Source organism: Nothoprocta perdicaria, unplaced genomic scaffold, assembly GCF_003342845.1.
Source record: "Nothoprocta perdicaria isolate Ctin4 unplaced genomic scaffold, notPer1 scaffold_0, whole genome shotgun sequence".
In the NCBI taxonomy this organism is placed as follows: domain Eukaryota; kingdom Metazoa; phylum Chordata; class Aves; order Tinamiformes; family Tinamidae; genus Nothoprocta; species Nothoprocta perdicaria.
In genome coordinates this window covers 6,333,436-6,347,553 of record NW_020454092.1, presented here as the reverse complement: position 1 = coordinate 6,347,553, position 14,118 = coordinate 6,333,436, and the positions used below count along the sequence as shown (strand labels likewise).

General features: G+C 42.3%; 1 protein-coding gene across 2 annotated transcripts in view; it reads left to right on the top strand.

The window, feature by feature from the left end:
• Positions 1-14,118, top strand: part of SMARCAL1 (SWI/SNF related, matrix associated, actin dependent regulator of chromatin, subfamily a like 1) — a 31,085-nt gene extending 16,967 nt beyond the window's left edge. For both annotated transcript variants that reach the window (XM_026054192.1, XM_026054185.1), the window contains exons 10-17: positions 1,587-1,727; positions 7,175-7,393; positions 8,204-8,274; positions 10,539-10,641; positions 10,817-10,999; positions 11,549-11,649; positions 13,100-13,196; positions 13,873-14,118. In XM_026054192.1, the coding sequence (XP_025909977.1) occupies positions 1,587-1,727; positions 7,175-7,393; positions 8,204-8,274; positions 10,539-10,641; positions 10,817-10,999; positions 11,549-11,649; positions 13,100-13,196; positions 13,873-14,079 (1,122 nt within the window). In that variant the 3' untranslated portion in view covers positions 14,080-14,118. The remainder of the gene's footprint in view (positions 1-1,586; positions 1,728-7,174; positions 7,394-8,203; positions 8,275-10,538; positions 10,642-10,816; positions 11,000-11,548; positions 11,650-13,099; positions 13,197-13,872) is intronic.

The window sequence follows — 14,118 nt, the reverse complement described above, 5'->3', positions numbered from 1 at the left end:
GACACTTCAAACCTCAGTGGCCTCCTGCCAGTCTAGTAGGAGGAAGTTTAACTCGGAGGTTGTCTGCCACTATGGAACTAGCTGGTCTTGCCTTTCAAAAGATTCCCCAGGCTGCTGTCAGTGAACTCCTCAAAGACTTCTGCAAAGCAGCACGTATTGTCCAGGCTCTGCTCAGCTCTACTCTACTACCTTCGTTTTAAGAACTGACCCTATTTCTCCTTTATTATTTTCTTCTCTCGTGGGATCTCATAACTTTTGAGCCCCTGCGACCTGCTCCTTTACTGATTGGCATTTGTCGTGTGTGAACTAACACTTGCCTTCTCACACATGAAAACTTTTCTCTTACTTACTTTAATAAAAATACTGCATAAAAAATGTAAGGAACTGTCTGATCCTGTTGGTGACCACATCTCCTTCTSATCTGCTTGGACAGAGGGGGAAGGGAAGTCCCACTTTGCCAGCCTATATATAAATGCCCGATAAAGAATCCCGAAATTAATTTCCGCTAGCTGATCTGTGAACTCTTTTTTTTCCACGAGATTTGGATGGCGAGTGAATGAATCAGCTGAATAGATTGGGTGGCTGGTAGATCTCAGCGAAATGATAAAAGAATTTCATTTTCTTTTTCATTTAAATGTGAATGAGCTGCTGGTACAGATGTCACTCAAGAATCTCTTTGTTATTTTAATGATCTGCATTAAACCATTGCAGGAAATTACAAGGCATGTATAATTTAACTACTATATGTGAATTTACAGCAGTAGAAATTCGTTGCTCTCCTCTAATAATAGAGTTATATAATAYTGGAGGTAARAGGGCAGGAATACATTTTTGGACTTTTTTTGTGGACTGTGATGTAATCTTTTTCCACTTTTTTAGAAGCAGCTACTTCAGATAACTGTTTTTTGGCTTTCCCTCCTATCTCCTGTACAAAGCATTGTTTGTACAATCTTCTTATATGTTTCTTATTTATTAACTCATATTCTAGCATTCACTTTGGTTGCCAAGTGGGCATCTTCTGGATCAGGTTTAAGCAGCATTGTTGTTGTCTTCTTGCTAGTAGAATTTAAAAGAAAAATATAATAGAACTGAAAGAAAAGGRAAAAAATCCAGTTTATCTAGACCCATTCTGCTTCCACGAGCGAGACAGTTTGTTCATGACATGCTGTGGCAGGCTTCTTACAAGGACACTTATTCTGGGGGTGAAGATGTACCTGGGATGGGTTTGTGTCATAYTCCAGCAACGTTTGATGCCAAATAAATCTTTGAGACAAGCATAAGAGAGTGATGTGTCTAGGCGGTAAATACAAATTCTCAAAGTAGCGTCATAAAAATAGGTGTCTCCTTCCCTTCCATCGTGTGGATGGTGAGTAAGAAGCTGTTCCTAGTASTGTGAAGCACTGTCCTGGAGCATCTTTAGACAGTGAAGGGCAGGAATGTTTTTGGAAGGTGACAAATTCTTTCTTCTCTTTAGTCTACCTGAACAAAGTTCTGGGGGGTTCTCCTGGGGCAAGGGGGGTTTCTTCTAGCAGGTGGGGCTCCTGCTAGAAAGCTGTGATGAAAATGTTCTGGYTTTGCTTTCCCAGGCTGCCAGGAGAGTGATTCTGCTGTCGGGCACCCCTGCCATGTCGCGGCCCGCGGAGCTCTACACGCAGATTGCGGCTGTGCAGCCAGCCTTCTTCCCGCAGTTCCACTGCTTTGGCCTGCGCTACTGCGATGCCAAGAAGGTACTTCAGTGTGGGGCAGRGCCGGGGGTCACTCTGGGGCACTGCAGCTCTGCAAACTGTTTGTTTGCCCTGGAGTAGAGGCTGTTCCGTCCTCTCCTTCTTGAGTGTGATGTTAAATGCTCTTCTTGAGAAAAGTCTCCTTTTCACTCCATGGCAACGTTTTGAAGGCTCTCAACCTGAGAAGCTCTTAATGTTGCAATTAAACAGTGGACCCGAGATGTGGTGGCACTGACATTTCATTTCAAAACCTGCCCAGAAGGACCCTGAATTAAAAAGCTGTGTGACAAATTGGTCATAGCTGGGGGAAAGCAGCCTGTTCTGAAAACACCTCTAGGGTGCTTTGAATGCACRAAGTCATGGTGGGCTCTTTGAGCAGCTGCAGGATTTGGCTAATTGATTAAAGAAAACAGGTTCTAGACTGGGTTAGCAATTGTTTAACAATGCAAGACCTTTGTTGCATAGGATTTTGGATTTTATGCCTCCAGGTAGGTTAAAAAGTGACTTCTGGCTATCTTTGTATTCTACCCTCTCTTAATTCAGGCCATGGACATGGTCCCCAACATAATTTTAAAATATATTCTTTTCTGTTTACCAGCTACTGAACTGTAGTTTGAGCAGAGTTCCTGAGTTCTGGCATTGCAAGATCTCAGCTTTGCAAGGAAGCCAGGACTTGCAGCCACGATGGCAAGTCTCTGCCTTGCRCTTTACACATAGGCAATTCATCTGTGGATGAATTTGCCATCTCCAGGCAAATCCTGTGTGCGTTGGAAAATGTGTCACTGGGCGTGGAGGTTTTGCTGCTGCCTGTTGTACATTGAGTCTCTGGGATCTTTTGTGTTGCGTATATAGAAACAAAGAAGGGAAGCAAAGTCACWAGTGAGTCCTGATCTGGAACAAGAGCCCTCTCTAACTGCTGCAGGGCAAGCAGATAGTGATTAGTGTGTGGCCTAGAGTGGCTTGGCAGTGTGAGCAGSAGCCTGCAGTGCCCAAATGTGACTTGTTCTGCTTTGTTCTCCAGCAAGCCACTTGATTTCTTGTGCCTCGTTTTCTGTACAATCAGGCAGTAACCATCTGGAATAGAAGCTGGAAATGCCAAATGACCACATARCGCACCAAAAATATTTACAAAAAAATGGCCCATCACCAGTGTATTGTACGAAAGTAAATATGTCCACTTGTAGGACTTTTATATGTTGTGTTTTCTCAGATTTTCTCTGATGGTAGCTAATGCGTGCCAAGAAGACGCCATTAAGAAGATTTATACAGCCATCTCATCTGAAGTCACTAAGTTGCCTTTTTCCTAGATCTAATGTCCATTTTTCCTTTCACAGCCTGCTTAGTGCTGTTGTATATACATCCAGATGTGCAAGATACATGAACAATTCATTAGTCTTGGTACTGACACTATTGATGAAGGTGAGGTTATTTAAAGTGCGGAATTGCAGGCACGGAGCTTTAGGTCTGAAAGGTGACAGCRTTCGTGCTAGCAAAGCGCTGCTGGCTTTCCAGCAGAGAACAGAAATTTCTGACATCTCCATCCGTAGTAGGAATCATGTGGAGGAAGAGCTSAAAGAGAGGGAGGGAAGGAGGGAAAGGGATGCATGTTCTGCTGAGTTTCATTATCTTTGCTGAAAGATCCCTGCCCGAGCAGTGTCCAGAATGGCTCCTAGAGGGAAACAAAGGTGTGCAGAAAGAAAGGTTCAATTGCAGCGTGCGAGCCTGAATAGGCTTGGAGTTTCATAAACCCTTTGAGGGTAAAGTTTTGCATGAGTGGCTGCTGCTTCAATTACAAGGCACACGGACCTCAGGTAGGCTGTTGAATTGATAAAAGAAATAAAATTGTTCTGCACAATCCACGTTGTAGCAGTGTATTCTGTATAAATGAGTTTCCAGCCTACAATGCAACTCAATGTGGAGGTCACAGTTTGCATCAGCTCCCCTTCAAAGCCTCTGCAGGGCTGCTAGTACAATTTTTGTTCCTCAGTTTGACCCAGCTCTGCCAGGGAGTTGAACATTGCTRTCTCCTCAGTGTTCACTTTAGACAGCTAATGCTAGTAAACGACAGAGCRAATTTAGAAAGAATATTTTTATTTGCAGCAGAAAAACAACGATGGTAAATGGAGAGATAGGGCTAGGTTTAGGWAGGTTACTTCTGAATATTGGGTTGTGATAGATCTGCTCAGCTAAGAGTGAATGGAACTTGCATTTTGATTGTAGTATGTCCCTCATACTCCTTTTTGTGGTTCTAATCCGGAGTGGTGTTAGAGCTGCTTCCTCCCTTAAGAACTGTTGTGGTACTTTGGTTTTCATTATTTAGACAGATTTTTCTTTGTGCCCTGAAAGCGGCTGTAGGGAATGGTGTTGCACAGAACCAGAGAGGTTTTGTAAAGCTTTTGAAGAGCTCTCTGGATGAAAGGTGCTATGCAAAAATGTTTTGATATTAATAAATCTGATTACATTGTAAGATTAAATACAAGTTGACAAACCTGAATCATTCATTTTAAAACCATATCCTGATAACTTTCCATTTGAAAAGATTGAATTTCATGGCATAAAATTGCTACCACCTGACAGGTTTGATCAGAAAAGACATAAAAGTTTATCAGTTTGCAGTTCGACATCTTAGCGTCTCTATTATTAAAAATGCAGCAACTGAAATGTCACCTGGTTATTTGCAAAATATCTTTAATCTGTTTCTCAAAACACAGCCCATAAATTCATTTTTCAAACTGGTTGATACTGGCAAATATTAAATAATTTCTATATGAACACAGGCTCTGAATTGGTGAGAGTTTGGCAGCTTCTAGCACTGTAATAAGTTTACTGAGTCATGTAAGATGCTGTAACACTTTGGTTAGAAAATCACAATTTGATGCATTTCTTCTGGAATGTTATGGACCAAAGTCAGACGTGTATTTTGGCAAAAGAAATCTCTCTCTCTCTCTCTCTCTCTCTCTCTCTCTCTCTCTCTCTCTCTCTTTTCACTAGGATATACTGAAATATATTTTAATAGTTTCAAGAACAATTTTTTTTATGACTTGCTAGGCACAACACAAGACAACCCTGTTCCCTGTTTGCAAATTGTTCAGCAGTGCAGTCACCATAGAAGAAACACGAAAATTGGACCATAGTGCTGGGATTGTGCCTCTGTGTGCTGTTCAGTATGGCAGCGGGCAGGGTATGTGCTCTGCCTGTGCCCTTTTCTTTCAGTTGTGATGTTACTCTTTTGGAATGGGTTGTCCTAYGTGGACACTACCCCATGTATCGTTTATTATAAAAGTGGAAAAAAAAATAATGGGCTTCATGAGTTGAATGACACTGGATTCCAGCTGGGTCCCTACATCTGTTGGCCCTGCGATTTCAGGAGCTGCAGAAAGGGGCCCCAGGACTGTAGCTCAGTGCTGCAGCACTCCTAGGGCTCCTGAGCCCAGCGAGGACCTGCCGGCTTTCCGTGCATTCCAAGGGATGTGTTTGCCCCACGCTTGTGGCGCACTGCAGGGTGCAGTGCAGCAATACCTGCGCTTGGCTTAGATCCACACGCGTTTATTTCCTCTAGCTGGGCACCACTCTGCTGTTTCCAGAGCCGAATTARTAACTCCACAGGACCCAAACTGGCTTTGTGTCTAGGGCTGGAATTCTTGCTAGCTTGAATGAAGCAGCTGCAGGTAACGGGGAGATRCTGTAACTGTGCAGGACCAGATTAAATGCAGCGGTGGCTGTAGGTGCTGGAATCCGCAGTTGTTCGTGGTTCAGACCCGTGCAACATGGCAATAGCATTGCACGTTTTTATATGATGTTTCACACAGAAGAAGGAACACTGACTTCTGAATATCAGTGAGGTCTTAATTGTCTATGACCCGTTTGATTTCTTGCTGTGTGTCATGCCGTATTTGCCTCCCTGTTCCATCCAAGCACCATCTGTTAATAAAGTCACTATCTGTTAATAAAGTAATATTACTAGTCCCGGTTGGTATGAATTTTTGTCTCCTCCATTTTACAGTTGGGTGGAGGTCATAGTGAGGGTTTTGGAAGTTTTTCCTATTTTACTTCAAATTTCCCCTTGTAGATAATTTCTCTTGGGGAAGACAAAAATGTGAAGTATTTTYAAGCTTAAAACTATGATGACAATGAATATGAAGTAATAGTGGAATAGCAGATGAAAATATTTGGTGCAGAGGTTCCTCCTGTTCCTGTTTTATTCATGTTATTCATGAGTATGTATGTGTATTTATGCATGTGTAAGGGTTACTTTGGACTGCTGCTCAAAGAYCAGAGCTTGTATTTTTAGTGCCTCTTTTTTTTTTTTGGTGATGTTGCAATATTGCAAATGGGGCTTAGAATTAGAACTATGGGGAATATATACATATAAATATATATAAAAATATATAAATATCCCAATGGGWTATATATATATCCCCATATAAATATATATATATATTTATAATAATTTTCTGTTTTACTGTAATTTTGCTTTATTTGCTTTTTTTATGAAACTTCATCACGAAGCTACCCCTTTATCATTTAAGTCCGGGTGAAAATCCTCATTGGTGTCCTGTCCAAAAACATCTTGTTGAGAGCTGTTTTGGTTGGGGAGTTTACCGGGTTTGGTGCCACTGCTCGTCATCTTAGTTATTCTTTCCTGGAGAAGAAATTATGGGCCGTGAGGTTACCAGAGGGAGAAGCGATGAGCTAAAATTAATGGCACAGATGTATCTGTTTGTGCCAAGACTCATGAACTATGRGGCAGGTGTGGAAGTGAGTGCTTCAAGAAGGAGAAAATAAAGGGTTTTTTCAGAGGAGCTTTGAAGTGATGGTACTTTGAAGGGATGGTACTTTGAGTGAAATATTTTGAGCCAGAAATTATTTATGTTTCACAAGAGTTGGAAACCTCTGAGCCAAACACGATAGCAATAGAAACAGAATGTATCAGGGAGCAGATCAAGAGACAGGTCACAGTGTAGAACAGTCGGTTTTGATCCTGCATTTACTGGGCATGTCAAACAAGTAGAGGGGCTTTGTGAAGGTGTTTGGGTGGAGGATCTTTGTCCTCGTGCCAGGAGAGAAGATTTTTGTCTTAAGAAGACTTTTCTTCTTAAAATGTAGTCTAACAGCTGCACTGAGTGCTGAAGGCCTGCCTACAGACAGAAGCAGAGAACGGAAGTATCTTCCTCTTCCTGTGAAATTTTCTGGCTATTTTCAGACAGGGCRGTTGTTTTTTGCCTGAAGGCAGTATTAAGCATATGTCCCTTTTTTTATTATTATTATTATTTATTTATTTATTTAGGAGGAAAGATTCCCTATAGTTTCCCAATACTTCCTGCTGATAATCAGCTTTTTGCCTTGTTCAGTTTTCCTGCAAGTTTATTCCACTGTCACATTGCCTCCARGTGAGAAGAGTCTGTCTGTTTTAAGTTTGATGCTGATAATTGTGCTTTGATCTTTGCCAGATGCCGTGGGGTTGGGACTACTCTGGATCATCCAACTTGACGGAACTGAAAATCTTGCTGGAAGAGTCCATCATGATCCGGCGTCTGAAGTCAGACGTGCTCTCCCAGCTCCCAGCAAAGCAGCGCAAGATGGTGGTGGTGGCTCCCGAGGGCATCAACGCAAAAACCAAAGCTGTCCTGGCAGACGCGGCAAAGAGGATGGCCAAAGGATATGAAAGTGTAAGTCAGAATATTTTTGTAAAGAGCCATTGGTACTGCAGGGGCCTCTGGGTAGGATGAATTTGCTGGGGTTTGGTGTTTTTGTTTTGTTTTGTTTTGTTTGTTTGTTTTAGGACTGAATTAAAAACATCAGTGGAAAACAGAATCCCCTGTTCCGAAGGAAGTCAGAGCTATACCCTCCATAGATGGACAGCAAAAACCTGCTGAGAGCATAATTTTAAATGAATATCAAAACAAATTATCTTTTTATTCCTCTTTTGATTTAAATACTTGGATTTTTTTCCTTTCTGTCAAATACTATTTGCTCTTTTTTCCTTTCTCATTAGTCCTTTGTAATAGTCTTTTTATGCTTCTTTTGCTGCTGGGCTGACTCTTCAGCGTTGCCTTGCATCCCATGCACCTTCCCAAGCCTGTTGACATTGTGTCGTGGAACACATCTGTAGCCAAAAATGGGAAGAATGCACTTTTACATTTATTTTTCCTCTGTGCATGGCAAATGCTTGTCCTAAGCTTCTGCTTTTCTAATGCAGATCTATAAGGACTTGGGACTGTTTCTTGCCATTTTAGTTGGGAAATGCTTTCCGAACTAAAACTGTATTTGTGATATGCTTGTCACCCAACTTGTAGGAGTTGAGTTGAGGATAGGGAGGGAATTGGTCGCMGAAATGTGAGGGTGTGAGTATCAGCCGAGTCTGGTGGTAACAGAAGCACCCCCCACGTTGTGTGATTTAGGCTGAATTATTCTAGGATCTGTAACTAAGAATAAAAGGCAGTTCTGAGACTCACACACATTTATCTTCCTCTCTGCAGAAACAACAGGAAAAAGAAGCTCTTCTCCTCTTCTACAACAGAACAGCAGAAGCTAAAATCCAYTCAGTCGTGTAAGCTGCATGTCTGCACTTCATGCTTACCTAGCAAAATGCGTGTTTCCTCTGAGAGCAGGAAAATGGTGCCTTAGAGATAACAGTGCAGGGACATGAAGCACAAACCTAAGCCAGCACAAAACAGAAACAGAAAAACACCACCAAAAAAAAAGATTTAATTACAATGTACTAAACATTTGCTTCTGTCAGAGTTCCTAGGCTGAATGAATCCTTTTGATTTCATTCTAGATATGGATCTAAACAGTGTCAGTTGAACCATCTGAAATTGCTCAGTGTCTGGGACTTGGATCAAGTTCCCTAGTGTTCAAGACCCTATTTCAGTTTAGGGAGGGATGGAGTAATGAAACCRAAAGTATCAACAGAATTTGAGGAAAGCAAACGCTGCAGTCCTGTTGCAGCAGAAACCCTGATCCAAGCAGGTTATGAGAAAGAGTGAGCTTTAGTTTTAGTGGTTCTGAGGGTATCACGACCCCTCCTGGCTTAGCTCCTCYACAGAGCTTCCATGGGACCTCAGTAACAAAAATTTTCTCCCAGAAGGGTGCTGTGAACTCCCTGGGAATAATTTCCTTCTGTGACTTTTCATGTCCTTTCATTCCTAGCCTTTCTGCTGGGACTGTAAAGGAGTCATATTAGGTCATTTTGTATGACTTTGTAATAAGAAGGATGCTAATAGCATGCCAGCAGTTTGCTGCTCATGGCCTTCTGAATATTGGGACCAGCCAGTGTGCCCTGTGTGATTTCACAGTCTCAGACCTTGCTGCAGAATCTGTCTTGTTTGGCACAGTGCAGCAGAGTCCCAGCTCTCGTTTCTTTAGAAGAGTTTCTTCCTTTTATGTTAGTGAACAGTTAGAAGAGTTTCTTCCTTTAATATTCAGTTGCAAGGGTGAACTGAATATAAAACTGTGAAGTGGTATTTACTTTACTCTGTAGACACTGAGAGATAGGAGACAGTCCTCTCATTTCTGGGATTTTAGTACCATTTAAAATATCACTTACTAGAACCTGATCATGTGCAATGACATCCAGCTATCACTGCTATCTTAGGATCATCAACAGCCCCCATGCCTTGTTCTTGATGACAGTTTTTATGGGGCTACTATGCCCTTTAATGACTGGACATTTGTTAAATGGGTGTGTGAGAATGAGGTATTCAATAATTGTAATGTCTTGGCATCTGGTTGCTGGACTGAATGTTCATTTTGATATTTGTTTTGGTTTAAACCTAGCAGTCTCCCTCTTCTCCTAGATTTCATTGTTAAATGATACTATCATAACTGGGATCTGAACATCACAGAACACAGGGAGTTGGTTGCAAAGCTCTGATCCATCTTAATATAGTGCTGGAAATCCCACTTGGTGTTTTCTGCCAGTTGCTACTGACCTAAGCTGTGTTGTATTTAGCAAAGAACTTGGTAATGCTTATTTTGGCAACAGCTTTGCTGTTCTAAAGAAAAGATGACATTTCTATCATCTGCTCTGATGGCTGTCACTATACTTAGTTACACATTTTAGGCTTTTAGGTATTTTTTCAGGCTTCAGTTCATAGCTGACCTGATTGCTTTGTGAGTTACTACATAAAAGCTGAAATGCAGAACCCATTTATGCGTACACTATTACACTATTAGCCCATGGCAAATGCCAAATGTTTTGATTTAATAAATCCTTTTTAATTTGATTTAGAAGGAACCTCTCATTTTTGTTATTTCTCATTTGTCATTGGCTGATATGCATAGTTTCTAAAAATATTTATAGCTTGTTAAGCTGTGGTAAATTGTCAATTTGAAGAAAAGCAGCTTTCAGGATATCCTGGTGCCATGTGTTTAGAGGCCTTTTCTTCTAAAATGAACATAATTCTAAGTAACCATATAAATAATATAAAAAAGTAAATGGGATAGTCAAGTAAGAATAGGTGATGTCAGTCAATTGTCWGTGAAGTCATTTTTCAGTTAGGATATAATCAGGGGGTTCTAGGTCTTACTCAAGTATAAATACAGACAGCTGTCTGCCGGTGGTCTAAAAATGACTGGATTTTTCTWCAGACTTTTTTTTTTGGTTTTAATTCGTAGGGGATTAATATGCTACCTGCACATTAATTATTTTTTTTTATGCTAAACTGGTTCCTGATTTCCATGCATGGATGAACAGTAACTTTTAAATTTGTTGTGAGTAAAGCCTGTATTCTCTCAGCACATAGTTCAGAGTTGTGGATTTTGTGGTGTTTTTGATTTTTTTTTTCTCTTTTTTTAACCTCTTTAATGTAGAGAATACATCCTGGAGTTACTGGAGAGTGGGAAGGATAAATTCCTGGTGTTTGCTCATCACAAGATAGTGCTGGATGCAATAGTTGCAGAGCTAGAGAAGAAAGTAAGTGCTTGTCTGAGACTCATTAACTCCATCACTATTTAAGCTTGACAGTTTATTTCACTTTCCTAGCMCTGGTATGGGGAAGGGAAGCAAAGCTCCTCTAAAACATGAAATGGGGGGACAGGAAAGGGGATACAAGGCAGCTAAGTGTCTCCCTCCTGTGTCTTTTTCTCAGCGTGTYGAATACATTCGCATTGATGGCTCCACTCCGTCAGCTGAGCGGCAGTCCCTGTGCCAGCGGTTCCAGCTCTCAGAGAAGCAAATTGTGGCTGTCCTGTCCCTCACTGCTGCAAACATGGGCCTGACGCTGTCTGCTGCCGACCTGGTGGTGTTTGCAGAGCTCTTCTGGAACCCAGGGGTAGGGAACGTGGGCACGATGCTGCCTGCTGAGCAGAGATGGTGTTGCTCAGGGAGGAGAGGTGCTGGTCCTCTAGGGTTACCCATTTCTTCTCCCCATGCTTGTCTCTGCACACCCGACTGCCTGGGCTTGAGCCAGCGAGGCTGGTCAGACAGCTCACTGGATGGAGAGGGTGACCTGAAAGAGTCAGCTGGTGGAGGGCAGTGCTCTCTGTCCGAGAGCGTCTCTGCATAATCCTGTGTTACTCTGCAGTCTCCAGAGTGAGTCCTGCATGAGTGAGCCTCATCTGAATTACTTAAGTCCCACTGACTGTCTTGAGGAGGAGGGTTTAAAGCAGCTTGTGAGAAGTGCTTGGTACCAGTTATGGGCGCTGCCACTCTKGGTGACTTTTGGTTTAGTCTGTGCTGGGGGTTCCAGGTGTTAGCAGGATGCAGACAAAAAATAGTCAAGAAGCACAAGAAAGGAGAGCTCCCTTTTCTACGGGTCTTATGTTATTTCTTAAAGGCTGAAGTTCTCACTTTATTTTCTTTGTCATGTTTTTACATAAAGATTTTGATCCAAGCAGAAGATCGGGCTCATCGAATTGGACAGACGAGCTCTGTTAATATTCACTACCTGGTGGCTAAAGGCACAGCAGATGACTTCTTATGGTAGGAAGTGCAGAGAGATCCTTTTGGTTCTCTCCACCTTTTTTCACTGTTGCTTATGTGACTTTGTTGCTTAATGTCAGTGGTGTTTTTAAACTCTGCAAGGGGAGGAACAGTGATTGTGACCTGGGGCTGCTATGAGCTGCTGATGTAGCCTGGCCACAACAGACATAACCAAGTGGGTGGCAAGCAGGACAAAGAAAGGGCTGTTGAGAGAAATTGTAGGAGAGCAGATATATCTGACACCTTTACAGGTTCTGGGTAAAGAAAAGCAAATGTCTTAGGTACAGCCCGGAGCATTCTTATGCTGGGGTACTGTGAGGACTAGCCAGCTGAAAGGAACTGGGGATCATTTGRTGTATCATCATGGGTCAAGTCTTGAGTAGCAGTCTGGCTGCCAAGTGCTTAGGCAGGGGGCTGGGAACCCTGCAGGTGACCTGGAGCAATGCTGCTGAGCTGCCTGTGGGGAAGCGTGCCCTGGGCTTCATGGGCTGTGCCCAGGGCCGTCATGGTGCAGAAGTCACTGGGACCAGGGAAATGGAGGTTCTGGGGAATCCTTAGTGCTGCAAGGGAACTGACCTGCACATGATGAAAAGAAATTATTGCCAGCTGGTTCATTGAAAGTCCAAAATTACATCTTTATTACCTCATTTAAAAGAACAAGCGAACTGAGTGAACTTGTGCGGTTCCCAGAATATCTCGATGGCAAATAATTATAACCCCACAATGTGGGCATCTGGAAACTGATGCATTGCCCATGTTTCACAAAAAAGTTAATGACAGTAATTCTGTGTTTATTTGTGAAATGCTGTCCATGCAGTTATTAATGCTTAACTGGAAGGAAAGTAGCTTTTCAGAGAAGGACAGTGGCATCCTTTTTAAAGGAGGGAGAATGAGAAAACAAGGTTATTTGRTAAATGTATAATCTTGCTGCTCTGGTGTGATTTTTTGTTTCTTTTGGAGCGTCCAGTCTGGAGATGTGGTTGGGGACCTCTCTAGGCCTCTTGGGCCAGTGTTGTCTCCTCACTGGCTCACAGATGGATTCTTCCCACTGTACTTTKGAGATAGCCCAGAAATGCTGATGTGGCTGTTCATGTGTGTTGCCTCTGCCTCTCTCAGACACCGAACGCAGCCTATGGAGACTCCCTTTAACTGCATCCTCCTGTTCATATCATTAGTGTTGCTACATTCAACTGCTTTTTTCCTGAATGTGTATCCCCTCTAAATTAGCCTGAAATCACRTTCTCTTCTTGTTTGTTACTTACTGGATTGATCAATATCCATCAAAAATAAGATCAGGACAGATTAAGGAGCTCACAAGTTCTTGCTGGAAAGTTACCTTTCATATCTTTGTTGTATCTTTCTTCATGTAAATGACTGTGTCTGTCTGGATGATGGTATCTTGCATGTTATTTTCATTCTTAAGAGTAATACCTGCATTTATCACTCCTAGGCCAATGATTCAAGAGAAAATAAAAATCCTGGGTGAAGCTGGTCTTTCTGAAGCAAATTTCTCTGAAACAGCTGAACCTACTGATTACTACCCTAAGGTAATTACAAGTCCTGGAAGAACATCAGTGGTCCCTGGGAGAGGCAAATGGACTTTGGCTTGTGCATTTATATGGCTAGGTGATTTGCAGGCTGCCTTAATAACTCTTCTGCCTTAAATGCCACAGAGCAGACTCTCCAGTGCYTTGGAGGCACAGGCAGGGATCGTGAGAGGGAAATGCAAAAATCGGGCAGGGCACAACTGGGTAACACTCCTGACACCGAGGCCTTCCTCTTGGGATCTCCAGCTGCCTGCAGCTCTCCCAAGGATGTTACGGGGTGAAGGAGGATCTCTATTGCGAGGGAGTAAGTCCTGCTGCCATTGATCACGTGTGATCAATCTGGGGGATTGTGACAGAAGTTTATATAGAGAAGGTGCTTTTAAAAGGATATTTCCTCCTCTTTGAAGATACCGTGGTGTTTTGCATACATCTCTTCCACAACAAGGAAGGTAATGGTGTGTGACTTTATATGGGGTTCAGATTCAGACAAGACAAAATTCCTTCTGCAGCCTAGCACCCAGCTTAGCCATGTCCTTTCTGGAATTCTATCCTTGAATTTTTTGTTGGCTAGTGAATCTGGAAAGGGGTAACGGAAGTGGGAATGTTGTGTTACTGTCTCTTGCTGTGTTTTTGTTTGGCAATGCATATGCACATTCTGTCTATTCTAATTTTTCAGTCAGATCCAAAGCAGAAGACCATCTATGACCTTTTCGAGAGGACCTTCTCTGAGAACAGAGATGACGCTGATGCAGCTTTGCTTTTGGAGGCAGCTGATGCTTGCTTTGACTTTGATCCTCAAAGTGCCTTACAGAATATGGAAGGAGAGAGATGTTCAGCGAGTCCACCCAAAAAACGGCGTATTGAAGAGTTTTTTAAAGTTTAGCGGTGGCGACAAAACAAAAGGCAGCTAAGATAGGTTATT